The sequence below is a fragment of the Neoarius graeffei genome, chromosome 8 (genome assembly GCF_027579695.1).
Source record: "Neoarius graeffei isolate fNeoGra1 chromosome 8, fNeoGra1.pri, whole genome shotgun sequence".
Classification (NCBI taxonomy): domain Eukaryota; kingdom Metazoa; phylum Chordata; class Actinopteri; order Siluriformes; family Ariidae; genus Neoarius; species Neoarius graeffei.
The window spans coordinates 81,863,749-81,878,937 of NC_083576.1; the positions used below are offsets into that span (position 1 = coordinate 81,863,749).

Consider the following 15,189-nt stretch of genomic DNA (forward strand, 5'->3'; position numbering starts at 1 on the left):
TTAGAATTTTCTATATTAATGCATAAATATGACCTAAAACATCATCAGATTTTCACACAAGTCCTAAAAGTAGATAAAGAGAACCCAGTTAAACAAATGAGACAAAAATATTATACTTGGTCATTCATTTATTGAGAAAAATGATCCAACATTACATATCTGTGAGTGGCAAAAGTATGTGAACCTTTGCTTTCAGTATCTGGTGTGACCCCCTTGTGCAGCAATAACTGCAACTAAACGTTTGCGGTAACAGTTGACCAGTCCTGCACACCAGCTTGGAGGAATTTTAGCCCGTTCCTCCATACAGAACAGCTTCAACTCTGGGATGTTGGTGGGTTTCCTCACATGAACTGCTCGCTTCAGGTCCTTCCACAACATTTCGATTGGATTAAGGTCAGGACTTTGACTTGGCCATTCCAAAACATTCACTTTATTCTTCTTTAACCATTCTTTGGTAGAACGACTTCTGTGCTTAGGGTCGTTGTCTTGCTGCATGACCCACCTTCTCTTGAGATTCAGTTCATGGACAGATGTCCTGACATTTTCCTTTAGAATTCACTGGTATAATTCAGAATTCATTCAGTGCATTTACATGCACATAGAGAGAATCGAATTTCTGCCATTGCTCGACTGAAATCGAAGTTCAAAATGCCATGTATACACCTTAATTCGGCTGAAATTGAACCGAACTTGATTTCTCGGAATCGAGCTACACAGCCTAGATTATGCGATTTCTGCTGAGCTACTTAGTGCATGTAACCCTATTGAGCTACGTATTCGAGCTACAGTACTTACTTCAGCACTGCCCCTTCCGGAAGTGACGAGTGACGAGACCACAAGCGGGAAACACAACAGCCTCGGTCGGCATGACAACGGCATGAATCTTTTCTTTTTGTGGCATTGTTTGCACTGTTAAAATTTAGCTCACTTACTGTATCACCAAATACATCTGTACAGCTGTTGCATAGCTGTGAATTGTGTACATAAGCAAGTCACTGTATTTGTGTGTGTATATATATATATATATATATATATATATATATATATATATATATATATATATATATATATGTCCAACATCTGAAGAATGTCAATAAAAACAAAACAATTGAACTTTTTGTGTGCTTATTAAGACATAAGTTAAATTGTAAGCAAAAAATGGACTTTAGAAAAATATACAATTGTGCAAAATAAGTTGTCTTACAAAACAGTGGTCTGCGCAGGACAGTTTGTAGCCATACAGTCTGTTAGAGCAACCCTAACAGCTTGAGCACGGAACTTGTGAACACGGAACTGCCAGTGTTGCCAGATTGGGTGGTTTTAAGTGCATTTTGGCGGATTTGAACGTTTTGGGCTGGAAAACGTCAGCAGTATCTGGCAACACTGCTGATAACTTTTTTTATACTCTTGAATAGCTCTTCTTCATGACGACAACCGGAAGTGTACCAACACGATGGGGCGTGTAGCGCCACCTGTGGCTTGGGTGCACAATGTACCTCACACAATAGCTTGATTTCCTTGTGTGCATGTAGGATTGGATTTCTCTGGCACCCCTGCTGGGACCCTTAGCTCGATTACCGACAGTAGCTCGATTTGGATGTGCATGTAAACGCACTGAGTGTTTCATCAACGATGGCAAGCTGTCCTGGCCCAGATGCAACAAAACAGACCCAAACCATGATACTACCGCCAGCATGTTTCACAAATGGGATAAGGTTCTTATGCTGGAATGCAGTGTTTTCCTTTCTCCAAACATAACGCTTCTCATTTAAACCAAAAGGTTCTATTTTGGTCTCATCCGTCCACAAAACACTTCCAACAGCCTTTTGGCTTGTCCACATGATCTTTAGCAAACTGCAGATGAGCAGCAATGTTCTTTTTGGAGAGCAGTGGCTTTCTCCTTGCAACCCTGCCATGCACACCGTTGTTGTTCAGTGTTCTCCTGATGGTGGACTCATGAACATTAACATTAGCCAATGTGAGAGAGGCCTTCAGTTGCTTAGAAGTTACCCTGGGGTCTTTTGTGACCTCACCGACTATTACATGCCTTGCTCTTGGAGTGATCTTTGTTGGTCGACCACTCCTGGGGAGGGTAACAATGGTCTTGAATTTCCTCCATTTGTACACAATCTGTCTGACTGTGGATTGGTGGAGTCCAAACTCTTTAGAGATGGTTTTGTAACCTTTTCCAGCCTGATGAGCATCAACAACGCTTTTTCTGAGCTCCTCAGAAATCTCCTTTGTTTGTGCCATGATACACTTCCACAAACATGTGTTGTGAAGATCAGACTTTGATAGATCCCTGTTCTTTAAATAAAACAGGGCGCCCACTCACACCTGATTGTCATCCCATTGATTGAAAACACCTGACTCTAATTTCACCTTCAAATTAACTGCTAATCCTAGAGGTTCACATACTTTTGCCACTCACAGATATGTAATATTGGATCATTTTCCTCAATAAATAAATGACCAAGTATAATATTTTTGTCTCATTTGTTTAACTGGGTTCTCTTGATCTACTTTTAGGACTTGTGTGAAAATCTGATGATGTTTTAGGTCATATTTATGCAGAAATATAGAAAATTCTAAAGGGTTCACAAACTTTCAAGCACCACTGTATTTACATCTGTGGCAGCGGGGGCGTGGTCAAGCGCCGGTCTGTGACAGGAGGGTGGAGTCGGGGAAGGTGAGTGGCAGAATCGCGACACCTGAGGATAATTAACCTGTGTTTGTGTGTGTGTTTTCCCAGTAACCGCTCCCTATTTAAGGAGGCAGAGAGAGAGGAGAGGGAGCGCAACCCGGGACCAGACGAGTGTGTGTGTGTGTGTGAATGAATGAATGAATGAATGAATGAATGAATGAGAGTACTTAGACTGAAAAGTTATAAAAATAAATCGCCTTGTCTGCCTCCAAACGTTGTCCTGCCGTCCTCTGTGCTCCACCTTGTCCCGGGTTTCGGCACCACTGTAGCGCGTATCGAGTGTGGGTGGAGCACAGAGGACGGCAGGACAACATTTGGAGGCAGACAAGGCGATTTATTTTTATAACTTTTCAGTCTAAGTACTCTCATTCATTCATTCATTCATACACACAGACACTCGTCTGGTCCCAGGTTGCGCTCCCTCTCTTCTCTCTCTGCCTCCTTAAATAGGGAGCGGTTACTGGGAAAACACACACACAAACACAGGTTAATTATCCTCAGGTGTCGCGATTCTGCCACTCACCTTCCCCGACTCCACCCTCCTGTCACAGACCGGCGCTTGACCACGCCCCCGCTGCCACAACATCATTACTGTATTACTATGTGAGGAATCCAAATAATCTCCAATAAATCTGAATGAAGATAAATACGCTGTAATCACCTGCGTATTTATACTAAAATAACATTAAAATTTCCTTCAGTTTGACTGTTGAGTTATTTAATATTGTTTACATGAGCGTGAAAAGAAACTTCACTCTGCAAGAAAAACCAGCTTGGTGTATACACACTGATCACTTTACATTCAGGACTGTAAATACAATCATTACAATTTGTGCAGTATCTGTTTACACTGCACTTTATTTTACTTACTTGATTACTTTACACATAGGAATGTAAATACATCTAGTACAATTGTGTAATATCTGCCTACACTGCAATTCCCCCACTTTATCTTGTATTTTCATCTCATCTCATTATCTCTAGCCGCTTTATCCTGTTCTACAGGGTCGCAGGCAAGCTGGAGCCTATCCCAGCTGACTACGGGCGAAAGGCGGGGTACACCCTGGACAAGTTGCCAGGTCATCACAGGGCTGACACATAGACACAGACAACCATTCACACTCACATTCACACCTACGGTCAATTTAGAGTCACCAGTTAACCTAACCTGCATGTCTTTGGACTGTGGGGGAAACCGGAGCACCCGGAGGAAACCCACGCGGACACGGGGAGAACATGCAAACTCCACACAGAAAGGCCCTCGCCGGCCACGGAGCTCGAACCCGGACCTTCTTGCTGTGAGGTGACAGCGCTAACCACTACACCACCGTGCCGCCCATCTTGTATTTTATTTATATTATTAGGGCCCGAGCCCTATAGGGCGAAGGCCCTATTGTTCTTGTAAGAGTTCACTATTATTATTCTTCCGTCTTCTTCTTCTTCTTCTTCTTCTTTATTTTTCTCCGCTGTTGGGCCATTTTCGGGGCGCTTGCCATGGGCGAAAACGCACGAAATTTGGCACCAGTTCCGAGAATTGCCACCGCTACTCAGAACCAAAAGCCCAAACTTGGCCGGGGCTCAGGGCCTCTATAGCGCCCCCTAAGTCGTTGTGATTTTGGCCTCCCGCATTAAGGTGCCTGGTTGCCATATAGTTTGTAGTAGTGGCATGCCATTTGGTATGCATATGTATCTCACTAAGCCGGACAAAAATGTAATGCCAATGCATTAGCCACGCCCAACAGGAAGTGAGGTAATTTCACTTTTGTGCGAAATGCATGGCCACGAAGACGGCGCAACTCCTCCTAGACCGTTCATGGGAATGTCACCAAAATTGATACACATCATCTACAGACATGGCTGACAAAAGTTACTAAATACGTTTCACGTAGGATAAACCGTTCAGAAGTTATACGTCAATCAATTTTCACTTCAAAATTTTACATGCTAAAAAATTCATAACAAATCTTCTAATTGCTCAAAACTGCTCATACTTCACAAGCAAATCACTCATTGGGCTTCTGACATGTTACCCAATTTCTGTGATATTTCGCCACTGGGGGCGCTATTTTTGGGCAAAAAATCCAATCTTTCCTCAGATTTGGTCAAACTTCACGGCCACCCTCTTACTACCTCCCATGTCACGTATACCACATTTTGGGAATTTTCGTCCATGGGGGGCGCTGTTTATGGCCGACGCAATTGCTCCAAAACGGGTTTTTGGTAAATAATTCCATAATGCTTTTCCTTCACACCACTACCTTGTGATAGTGCGTTCCTGTTGTAGACACTTATTTTCCCAACTCATAATCGCTCATGTACAGCATAGCGCCACCTTCTGACATGGGAAAAAACAAAAAATTTATTCTTCAAAAATCTATATCTCATCTTCTATTTACTCAATTGTCATCAAACTTCATACGCAAACTCTTCATAGCTCACCTGACATGTACGCCAAATTTTGTGCACTTTCGCCCCTGGGGGTGCTGGTTATGGCGGAAATGATATTGCAGCTTCTGATTTGTCAAACTTGGCAAGCAAACTCTTTTCAAGACCCTTATTGGGGCGCTTGCCATGGTCGACAACGCACGAAATTTGGCTCCTTTTTCTTAGACTGCCACCGCTACTGAGAACCAAAAGCCCAGATCCAGGCGGGCCTCAGGGCCTCTATAGCGCCCCCTAACTCGTTGTGATTTTGGCCTCCCGCTTTAAGGTGCCTGGTTGCCATGTAGTTTGTAGTAGTGGCATGCCATTTGGTACGCATATGTATCTCACTAAGCCGGACAAAAATGTAATGCCAATGCATTAGCCACGCCCAACAGGAAGTGAGGTAATTTCACTTTTGTGCGAAATGCATGGCCACGAAGACGGCGCAACTCCTCCTAGACCGTTCATAGGAATGTCACCAAAATTGATACACATCATCTACAGACATGGCTGACAAAAGTTACTAAATAAGTTTCACGTAGCGTAAACCGTTCAGAAGTTATACGTCAATCAATTTTCAATGCAAAATTTTACATGCTTAAAAATTCATAACAAATCTTCTAATTGCTCAAAACTGCTCATACTTCACACGCAAATCCCTCATTGGGCTTGTGACATGTTACCCAATTTCTGTGATATTTCGCCACTGGGGGCGCTATTTTTGGGCAAAAAATCCAATCTTTCCTCAAATTTGGTCAAACTTCACGGCCACCCTCTTACTACCTCCCATGTCATGTATACCACATTTTGGGAATTTTCGTCCATGGGGGGCGCTGTTTTTGGCCGACGCAATTGCTCCAAAACGGGTTTTTGGTAAATAATTCCATAATGCTTTTCCTTCACACCACTACCTTGTGATAGTACGTTGCTGTTGTAGACACTTATTTCTCCAACTCATAATCGCTCATGTACAGCATAGCGCCACCTACTGACATGGGAAAAACCAAAAAATTTATTCTTCAAAAATCTATATCTCATCTTCTATTTACTCAATTGTCATCAAACTTCATACGCAAACTCTTCATAGCTCACCTGACATATACGCCAAATTTTGTGCACTTTCGCCCCTGGGGGTGCTGGTTATGGCACAAATGATATTGCAGCTTCTGATTTGTCAAACTTGGCAAGCAAACTCTTTACGGTATTTCGCGGGGACGCATGCCCCCGCCCCCCCGGCCGCTGGCGCGAGGGCCCGTCGAGGCCGCTTGCGGCTTTAATTTTTATTGCTGCTGTTTTCTCTGAGTGCTACCAAACTAAGTTTTGTTGTATAACTACAATGACAATAAAGTCTTATCTTATCTTATCTTATCTTATCTTATCTTATCTTATCTTAGACGTTAGCTTCTGCAGTCTGTGCAAACAGTAATTAACTTAAGATCAAATGCTTTCCTTATCGATTATTATAATATGAAGAGGACATATTGCACAAATACAGTATGGTGTGCTTCTAAAGACAATTCATAATTAATCAGTTCATTTTGTGTGATATAACGATATTATCGTCCCTACACGATATTACACTGCTGCCATATACAGTGACATTTATTATTACCGATTATAATATATTGCCAGTTTTGACAATTTTCACATGACAAGAATTTGGTTAGGAGCCCTGCAGTTTAATACCAAAGTACACTAATGTGATTTATCACTTTAAAAATACAGTAAAAAAAAGCTGTCTTTTCCTCTCCAATTAAACAGAAAATGAAACAACTGATAGATGAATCTGGAATGATTTACACAAATGTTAGGAATGCTTTGGTATTAGTAACTGACATGGCCTGGAAACTCCGCCCACCCACAACATTAGCAGTTACAAAAGTCTGGCCTTTTAAGTGTATTAAAGCAGCAAAACCATCACATTTACTAGTCACTAAAAATGAAATCCTGAACACTTTATAAAGTCCATACAAACTGCACTATTAAGCTTACTGTTGTTTTCACAGTCGTCGCTGAATAACATGATTTCAAGTGAATTTAAAGGAGATACGCAGAACCATGGCCTCACTTTTCGTTTATAAATGAATGAATGAATGAATGAATGAATTTATTTATTTCGAACATGTATAAAAATGTATGTAACTATTTATACATACAAAAGAAAGAAAATGAAAAAAGTGACAAAAAAAGAATAAATAAAATAATATAAAGAGCTAATACATTACAATACACCGCACATTGTTCGAAAAAGGAGTGGGAAGAAGTACAATACTTTTTTTAATTTCCCACCCCTTTTTAACTACCCCGAAATCCAAACTACATTAATACACTTATAAAAATATATACCACATATACACTTCATGATTATCCATATAAATATATAATTACAAAAATAAATATATACTACATACCATATCCATATACATATATATACATATACACATAACTATCTATATAAATATATAATTACAAAAAAAAAAATATCTACTACATACTTATCCCTGTAAATATGAAGATATCTATCCCCATAAATAAATATATACCATATACTAAGCTAGTTCTAATATAACAATCAACCCTATTCTATTTATCCCTCATCATCCTCCATTAACATATTTCCTCTGCAATATACTTGTTTAAAAATATTTTTTTGTACCTTTTTTTAAACAGATTTATATTTGCACTTTGTTTTATTTCTGTCTCCAGTCTGTTCCATAAAGTCACCCCACAGCTCGATACGCACATGCTTTTCATATTTGTTCGAACCTTTGGTTTTTTAAAATTTAGGTCTCCCCTTAGATTATATCCCCCCTCTCTCTCACTGAACATTCCTTGTATATTTTTTGGCAATAGATTATTTCTTGCTTTGTACATTATTTGTGCTGTTCTGAATTTGACCAGATCCATAAATTTCAACATGTGTGATTTTATGAATAGTGGGTTTGTGTGATCTCTGTATCCTGTTTTGTTTATTGTCCTTATTGCTCTTTTCTGTATTGTACATATCGGCTGCAGAGTGGTTTTGTAGGTGTTTCCCCAGACTTCGACACAATAAGTCAGATATGGCAAAAATAATGAGTAATATAGAGTATGCAAAGATTTACAATCAAGAATATATTTTGTTTTCCACAGAATTGCCGAGCACTTTGCCAGTTTTGCTCGTACGTATCCTACATGAGGTTTCCAGCAGACTTTAGGATCCAAAATCACACCAAGAAATTTAATTTCCTGTACCATTTCTATCTTAATATTGTCTATTATCAATTCTACATTACAATCTATTTTATGTCTCCCAAACAACATAATCTTTGTTTTGCTTAGATTTAATGATAATTTATTTTTGTCAAACCATAGTTTTAGTTTATTTATTTCAGTTGTGATTATCTCTAAAGTCTGCTGCAAATTCTCACCGGAACAAAAAATATTGGTGTCATCTGCAAACAAAACAAATTTCAATTCTTGCGAAATTGTACATATGTCATTGATGTATATTATGAATAATTTCGGACCTAATATTGACCCCTGTGGTACCCCGCATGTAATGTTCATGAAATCAGATTTATGGTCACCTCTCTGCACAAACTGTTGCCTGTTTCTTAGATAGCTCGACAGCCAGCTCCACCCAACTCCCCTAACACCACACTTTTCTAGTTTACTTAATAATATACTATGATCAATAGTATCGAATGCTTTTTTTAGGTCCACAAATACTCCAATTGCTATTTTTTTATTGTCTATACATTTTGTGATTTCCTCTATTAGTTCCATTAGTGCCATCGATGTTGATCTGTACGTTCTGAATCCATATTGACTGTCTGTAAGGAGGTTGTGTTTTTCAATGAATTTGTCCAGTCTATCTGAAAAAAGTTTTTCGAGTATTTTGGAGAATTGGGGGAGTAAAGAAACAGGCCTGTAGTTTGTGAAATGGTGTCTATCTCCGGTTTTAAACAATGGTATCACTTTTGCAATTTTCATTTTGTCTGGAAATGTACCTGATTGAAAAGATAAATTGCAGATGTGGGTGAGTGGTTTCACAATTCCCTCAATAACTGTCTTTACTGTTGACATGTCTATATCATTCCAGTCTGCAGAAGTTTTGTTTTTACATTTTCTTACAATTTGGATAATTTCTTCCTCATCAGTTGCAGTTAGAAAAATTGTACTTGGATTTCTGTCCCCCATATCTTCTATGTCCCCACATTGTGTTGTTTCGGGTTCCTTTATTTTTGCCGCTAAATCTGGTCCCACATTTACAAAGAATTGATTAAAACCATTCACCACATCCTCCATATTATTTATGGTCTTATCATTTACAGTGTAGTACTCTGGGTAATTTGTAGTTTTGGATCCATTTCTCACAATACCATTCAATACAGTCCATATACCTTTAATATTGTTTTTATTTTTCTCCACTAATTTATTATAATAGTCTTTCTTACATATCCTCATAATATTAGTTAATTTATTTTTATATTTTTTATATTTTTCCTCTGCCTCTATAGTTCGATGCTTTAAGAATTGTCTGTATAATATATTTTTCTTTTTGCAGGCATTTTGTAGCCCCTTGGTGACCCACGGACTATTTGTATATTTATGTATATTACTGTATTTCTTTATAGGACAATTTTTATTATATAGTTCATTGAATATTATTAAAAATTCCTCATATGCTTTATCAACATCTTTTTCTTTATAAACTACATTCCAGTCCTGTATTATTAAGTCATTTTTTAGTGCAATCATGGTTTCTTCAGTTTTCATTCTTATATATTTATAATTTTTATTATCCTTTTTCTTGCTATAATTACAGTAATATACATTAAAAATAGGTAGGTGGTCACTGATGTCTGTTAATAGTAGACCGCTCTCTATATTATTTTCCAGGATATTAGTAAATATATTATCTATTAAAGTGGTGCTGTGAGAAGTGATCCTGCTTGGTCTGGTAATAGTTGGGTACAGTCCCATACTTAACATTGAATTAATGAACTCTTCTGTCATTTTATGTTTCTTATGATTTAAGAGGTCGATGTTAAAATCACCACAGATGTACATGACCTTCTGAGTTGATTTTATAAACATACTTTCCATCCAATCTATAAAAACTTCTATGCTTGATCCAGGACATCTGTATATACAGCTCACCATTATATTTTTCATTTTTTCACAGCATATTTCTATTGTAATACACTCCATCCAATCATCAACAGCTACCGTCATTTTATTATTAATTTTATATTCCAAACTATTATCAACATATATTGCCACTCCCCCTCCTCTTTTGTTCTTTCTATTGATATAATTTAATTCATACCCGTTCAGCTCAAAATCTACTCCCATCTCATCGTTGATCCAAGTTTCTGATATGGCTATTATATTGAATGGAGTATTGAACTGACTGAGATATTCCTTCATTTTATGGAAATTGGCATACAGACTTCTGATATTGAAATGAATAATTGATATCTTATTTCCGTCTCTGATCTTTGCATTGTATTGATATTCAGTGTAATACCGGCAGCTGATATTGATGTTGCTGAAAAGATTATTTTCCGGATCAATATTATTTTCCATATCTTGTATTTTGTGCTCAGTATAATGGAAAGTGTCCAGTTCTTGTGTCCAGTGTCCAGTCCTTGTGTCATGATTGTAAATTGCTTTATTTGGCTCCCTCAGAATTTGTCCAGTTCCCCAATATCTCGGATGACCAAGATCTTGGCCTCTTCTGGAGATCCCCTCAACTTGATGAAAATCTTGCAGTTTTGTGTCCAAGTGTTTTGGATTTTCCCCTGTTTCCTTAGTAGTCTCGCCTTTTTTGCAATATCTGCATTTTTTTTTGTTAAGTGCTCATTTAAAAACACATCTGAGCCTTTCAGTTTCTTCCCTTGTTTTAACAATTGCATCTTATGCTTTCTGTTGGCAAATCTCATTATTACAGCTGGTTTGCCTGTGTTGCTTCTCCGTGGGAGAGGGTGACATGCTTCAATGTTATTGCTTTTTACCTCAATCCCCTTGGAGTGCAGGAATGCTAACACCTGTTTCTCCACAGAGTTAGCATCCTCCTCATTCAGTTCCTCTCAGAGCTTTGACCTCTTCTACCAGGTCCAGGATGGTCTTCTGCTGCACCCTGACAGCAGAGATTTCTTCCCCCAGAAAGTCGAGGGATTTTTTCATATCATCAATCTCCTCGACCGTAGGAGCTTTCTTCGGGGGCATTGCGTTTGTTATTACGCGGCCCGTTCCTGCGCAACCTCTCGGCCCGCTCTCGCGCAGCCTCGCTCCCGCGCAACCTCTCGGCCCGCTCTCGCCTTGAGACCTCAAGAATGGCATAGGAATAGTTTTAAGCGTTAAGAATAAATCTAATATAGTAATTTTTACGATTAAAGTGATTCATATAGGTAGTGGTCTGAGTGAATGACCTTGACATCTGTGACATCACCACAGGAAGTCTATCAGTTTCATCGCCATTTCCGCTATACTAAAACGCAGAGCTGACTGCAACTCCAGTCCTCCATTTTGAACTAATTTATTACCATGCCACGTACGTAGATGTGTTGCTGGCCGATGCAGCAACACGACAGAAGGTGGATTTACGTTGCATTCATGGCCCAAGAATGTTCAAACTGCAAAGATTTGGATGCGTTTTGTGAGAAATTCATGGATTGGGCACCTGCGAAGTGGTCTCTTCTCTGCTCTGCACATTTTACTGATGACTTGTACGAGACCTCTGATCTGTTGAGGAGTGTTGGCTATAAGCCCGTATTGAAAGAGGGTGCAGTACCAAGAATTAAAAGAAAAGAAAACTACAAGAAAAGTGGGGTGCCAAGTGTCACTGGGCCCATTTCGTGGACGAAATGCATTTCGTCCATCACAGAATGCATTTCGTCATCACAAAATGCATTTCATCGGACAAAATGCATTTCATCCATCACAAAATGCATTTCGTCCGACAAAATGAATTTCGTCCATCACGAAATGCATTTCGTGATGGACGAAATGCATTTTGTCGGACGAAATGCATTTTGTGATGACGAAATGCATTCTGTGATGGACGAAATGCATTCTGTGATGGACAAAATGCATTTCATGATTCTTCTGTCGTGTTGCTGCATCGGCCAGCAACACATCTACGTACGTGGCATGGTGATAAATTAGTTCAAAATGGAGGACTGGAGTTGCAGTCAGCTCTGCGTTTTAGTATAGTGGAAATGGCGATGAAACTGATAGACTTCCTGTGGTGATGTCACAGATGTCAAGGTCATTCACTCAGACCGCTAGCTATATGAATCACTTTAATCGTAAAAATTAGTATATTATCATTATCCGACGAAATGCATTTTGTGATGACGAAATGCATTCTATGATGGACGAAATGCATTTCGTCCACGAAATGGGCCCGGTGACACTTGGCACCCCATACTTCTGGAGTGTGAGCCGAGCAGTAATGGCGGAGTACTCAGTCTGGAGAAAATGGAGAATGAGTGGACCAGTCGTCAGATTTCTCTGCTGGATATGCTTGCCTCAGCAGCAATATCTCACCCTTACGTGGAAGACGCGAATGAATGAAGAACTGAAGGAAATCAGATTGTTTCAAAACAATCGGCTACAAGCTCGGCCTTCAAGAAGCGAGAACACAGATGGGTAAGACGTGACTCTCATTTGGATACAAAACAACGAAAACAACAACACTTGTTGTTTACCTGCATTTAGATTAATACATGTAACTTGTATTGTGTATTTAAGTTACCAGTATAAGGTTATTTAATTTGCTTCAGAATGTGATTGTCTCAGTTCATGCGATTATTTAATTAGCCTTTTACATTTTATCAGTGAAAATACATGCATATACATGTATGTTGCATAAGTTATAACACCTATCCTGTTTTTATGAGAGTCACATGAGACTGTCAGTTCAATTCCATCCAGTTCTCTAGATGGCTTTGTTCTCTGGCTTTATTTCGTAAGATGGGGGCTTCCGTGGCCGACGTGTTACTATCGGATTCACTTTCCGATGGTTCAAACTGATACGGTTCTACGTGTATAGCAGTAGCATGTACACACACTCTAATTTCAGGACTATCACAGTCACATGTATTACTATCTGAGGAATCCGAAGAATCTCCAATAAATCCAAATGAAGAGGCCATTGCAACCACTCTCACCTGCTGAGTCTGGCTTTGGTCTATAGTGCCAGTTCCCGCTGTGACATCACCCGCTCAGGGCTGGCTGGTTCAGCGGGGCAGCTCAAATGCCAACTTTGCAGTCGATTTTAACTCTCAAAAATATATATTTTATATTCCCAATTATGCAGCATACAAGAGTCAAGGCTGGACTTACTATCCACTCAGAAATGTATTTAAAAATAAAAGTTCTGTGTATCTCCTTTAAGTGTATTAAAAGCTGATAGTTGAAATTTTAAGACAGACCAACCTCCATGATGCAGGCGATCTGCTCGACCTCGCTCTCCCCTGGGAAAAGCGGGTATCCCGTGTAAAGCTCGGCCAGGATGCAGCCCAGGCTCCACATGTCTATGGCCATGCTGTACGGGTGGCCCAGGATCACCTCCGGAGAGCGGTAGAAACGGCTCTGGATGTATGTGTACACTGCCGGCAGAACCACAACAAGACCATGATTAAGATTTAAGCTAAAGTGTGTGATTTGACACTAGAAATCTGAGCTATTCTGAGACCGAGGAGCTGATAGTGATATAGTGATGTAAACTATTACATCTTAGTATATTAGCAGAAAGGGTTTCTGACCTCTCTGTTGCTCATAACAGCTTGATCCAAAGTCAACCACCTTGATATTTCCCTGTCCTCGCTGGGACAGCAAAATGTTCTCCTGAAAAGTACAACAAGATACAGATATATGGTCTTCAGTGATCAAAAAGGCTATGCACAAGTCCTTAAATCTCAATACGAGTACAATAGTCATCAGTGATGTATCCTCATGATGTTTATCTACAGTTATGTTCTTCTGATTAAAGGGAAAATCTAACACCCTAAACATTGCAAAAATAAAAAATCAAATACAGGTGAATTAATGTAACCTTTTTTAAAATTAAATTATTACAAATAACACAGACGTTATGATTATTACTTGCTTACTGTTGTCACTTGACAATGTAACCTGACTTTATCTATAATAATAATAATAATAATAATAAATATACACTGAATTTATTATTTGTACTTATTATTAATAAATACCTTAATAATATTAGAAACATAAGAAATTATAAAAAAAAAAATTTTCAAAAGTATTTATCAGAAGCAAGCAAAATGATTTCCCAATGGAATAATAATTTTAAACTTTAAATTACTGATAATTTCTAATATGTTTATGAGTACTGCATTAATATGATCAATAATCCTATAATTATTCTTCAAGTGTGAAAGCAGCCTAAATAAAATTAAGTAGCCTTTGCACTTAGACTATAAAGTAATCAGATATGATAATACACTTATTTTATTCTCCTGTTGTGGAGGAGTGTGGAGGAGTGTTGAAGAGTGTGGAGAAGCATGGAGGAGTGTCCAGGGGAATGAAGGAGAGTGGAGGGGTGTGGAGGGGCATGGAGGAGAGTGGAGGAGCATGGAGAGGAGTGGAGGAGCATGGAGGAGAGTGGAGGAGTGTAAAGGAGCATGGAGGGGAGTGGAGGAATGGAGCAGAGTGGAGAGTGGAGGGGAGTGGAGGAGCATGGAGGGGAGTGGCAGAGTGAAGGAGCATGGAAGAGCTTGGAAGAGAGCAGAGGAGAGTGGTGGAGTGGAGGAGCATGGAGGAGTGTACAGGAACCTGGAGGAGAGTAGAGGAGAGTGACGGAGTGGAGCAGAGCTGAGCAGAGTGGAGGAGAGCGGAGCAGAGTGGAGGAGAGCGGAGCAGAGTGGAGGTGTGTGGAGGAGAGTGGAGGAGTTGAGCAGAGTGGGGGTGTGTGGAGGAGCATGGAGGAGTGTGGAGCAGAATGCAGGAGCGTGGGTGGCACGGTGGTGTAGTGGTTAGCACGGTCGCCTCACGGCAAGAAGGTTCCGGGTTCGAACCCAGTGGCCGGCAAGGGCTTTTCTGTG

At 39.6% G+C, this 15,189-nt stretch overlaps 2 protein-coding genes across 7 annotated transcripts in view; one reads left to right on the forward strand and one right to left on the reverse strand.

Moving 5' to 3' along the window:
* Positions 1 to 15,189, forward strand: part of LOC132890951 (zinc finger protein with KRAB and SCAN domains 8-like) — a 48,130-nt gene that overhangs the window by 26,172 nt on the left and 6,769 nt on the right. The window lies entirely within an intron of this gene.
* Positions 1 to 15,189, reverse strand: part of dyrk4 (dual-specificity tyrosine-(Y)-phosphorylation regulated kinase 4) — a 95,484-nt gene that overhangs the window by 7,191 nt on the left and 73,104 nt on the right. Inside the window, exons 10-11 of the mRNA XM_060928346.1 lie at positions 13,888 to 13,969; positions 13,559 to 13,731 (exon numbers count right to left, since the gene is read on the reverse strand). Coding sequence (XP_060784329.1) covers positions 13,559 to 13,731; positions 13,888 to 13,969 — 255 coding nt within the window. The remainder of the gene's footprint in view (positions 1 to 13,558; positions 13,732 to 13,887; positions 13,970 to 15,189) is intronic.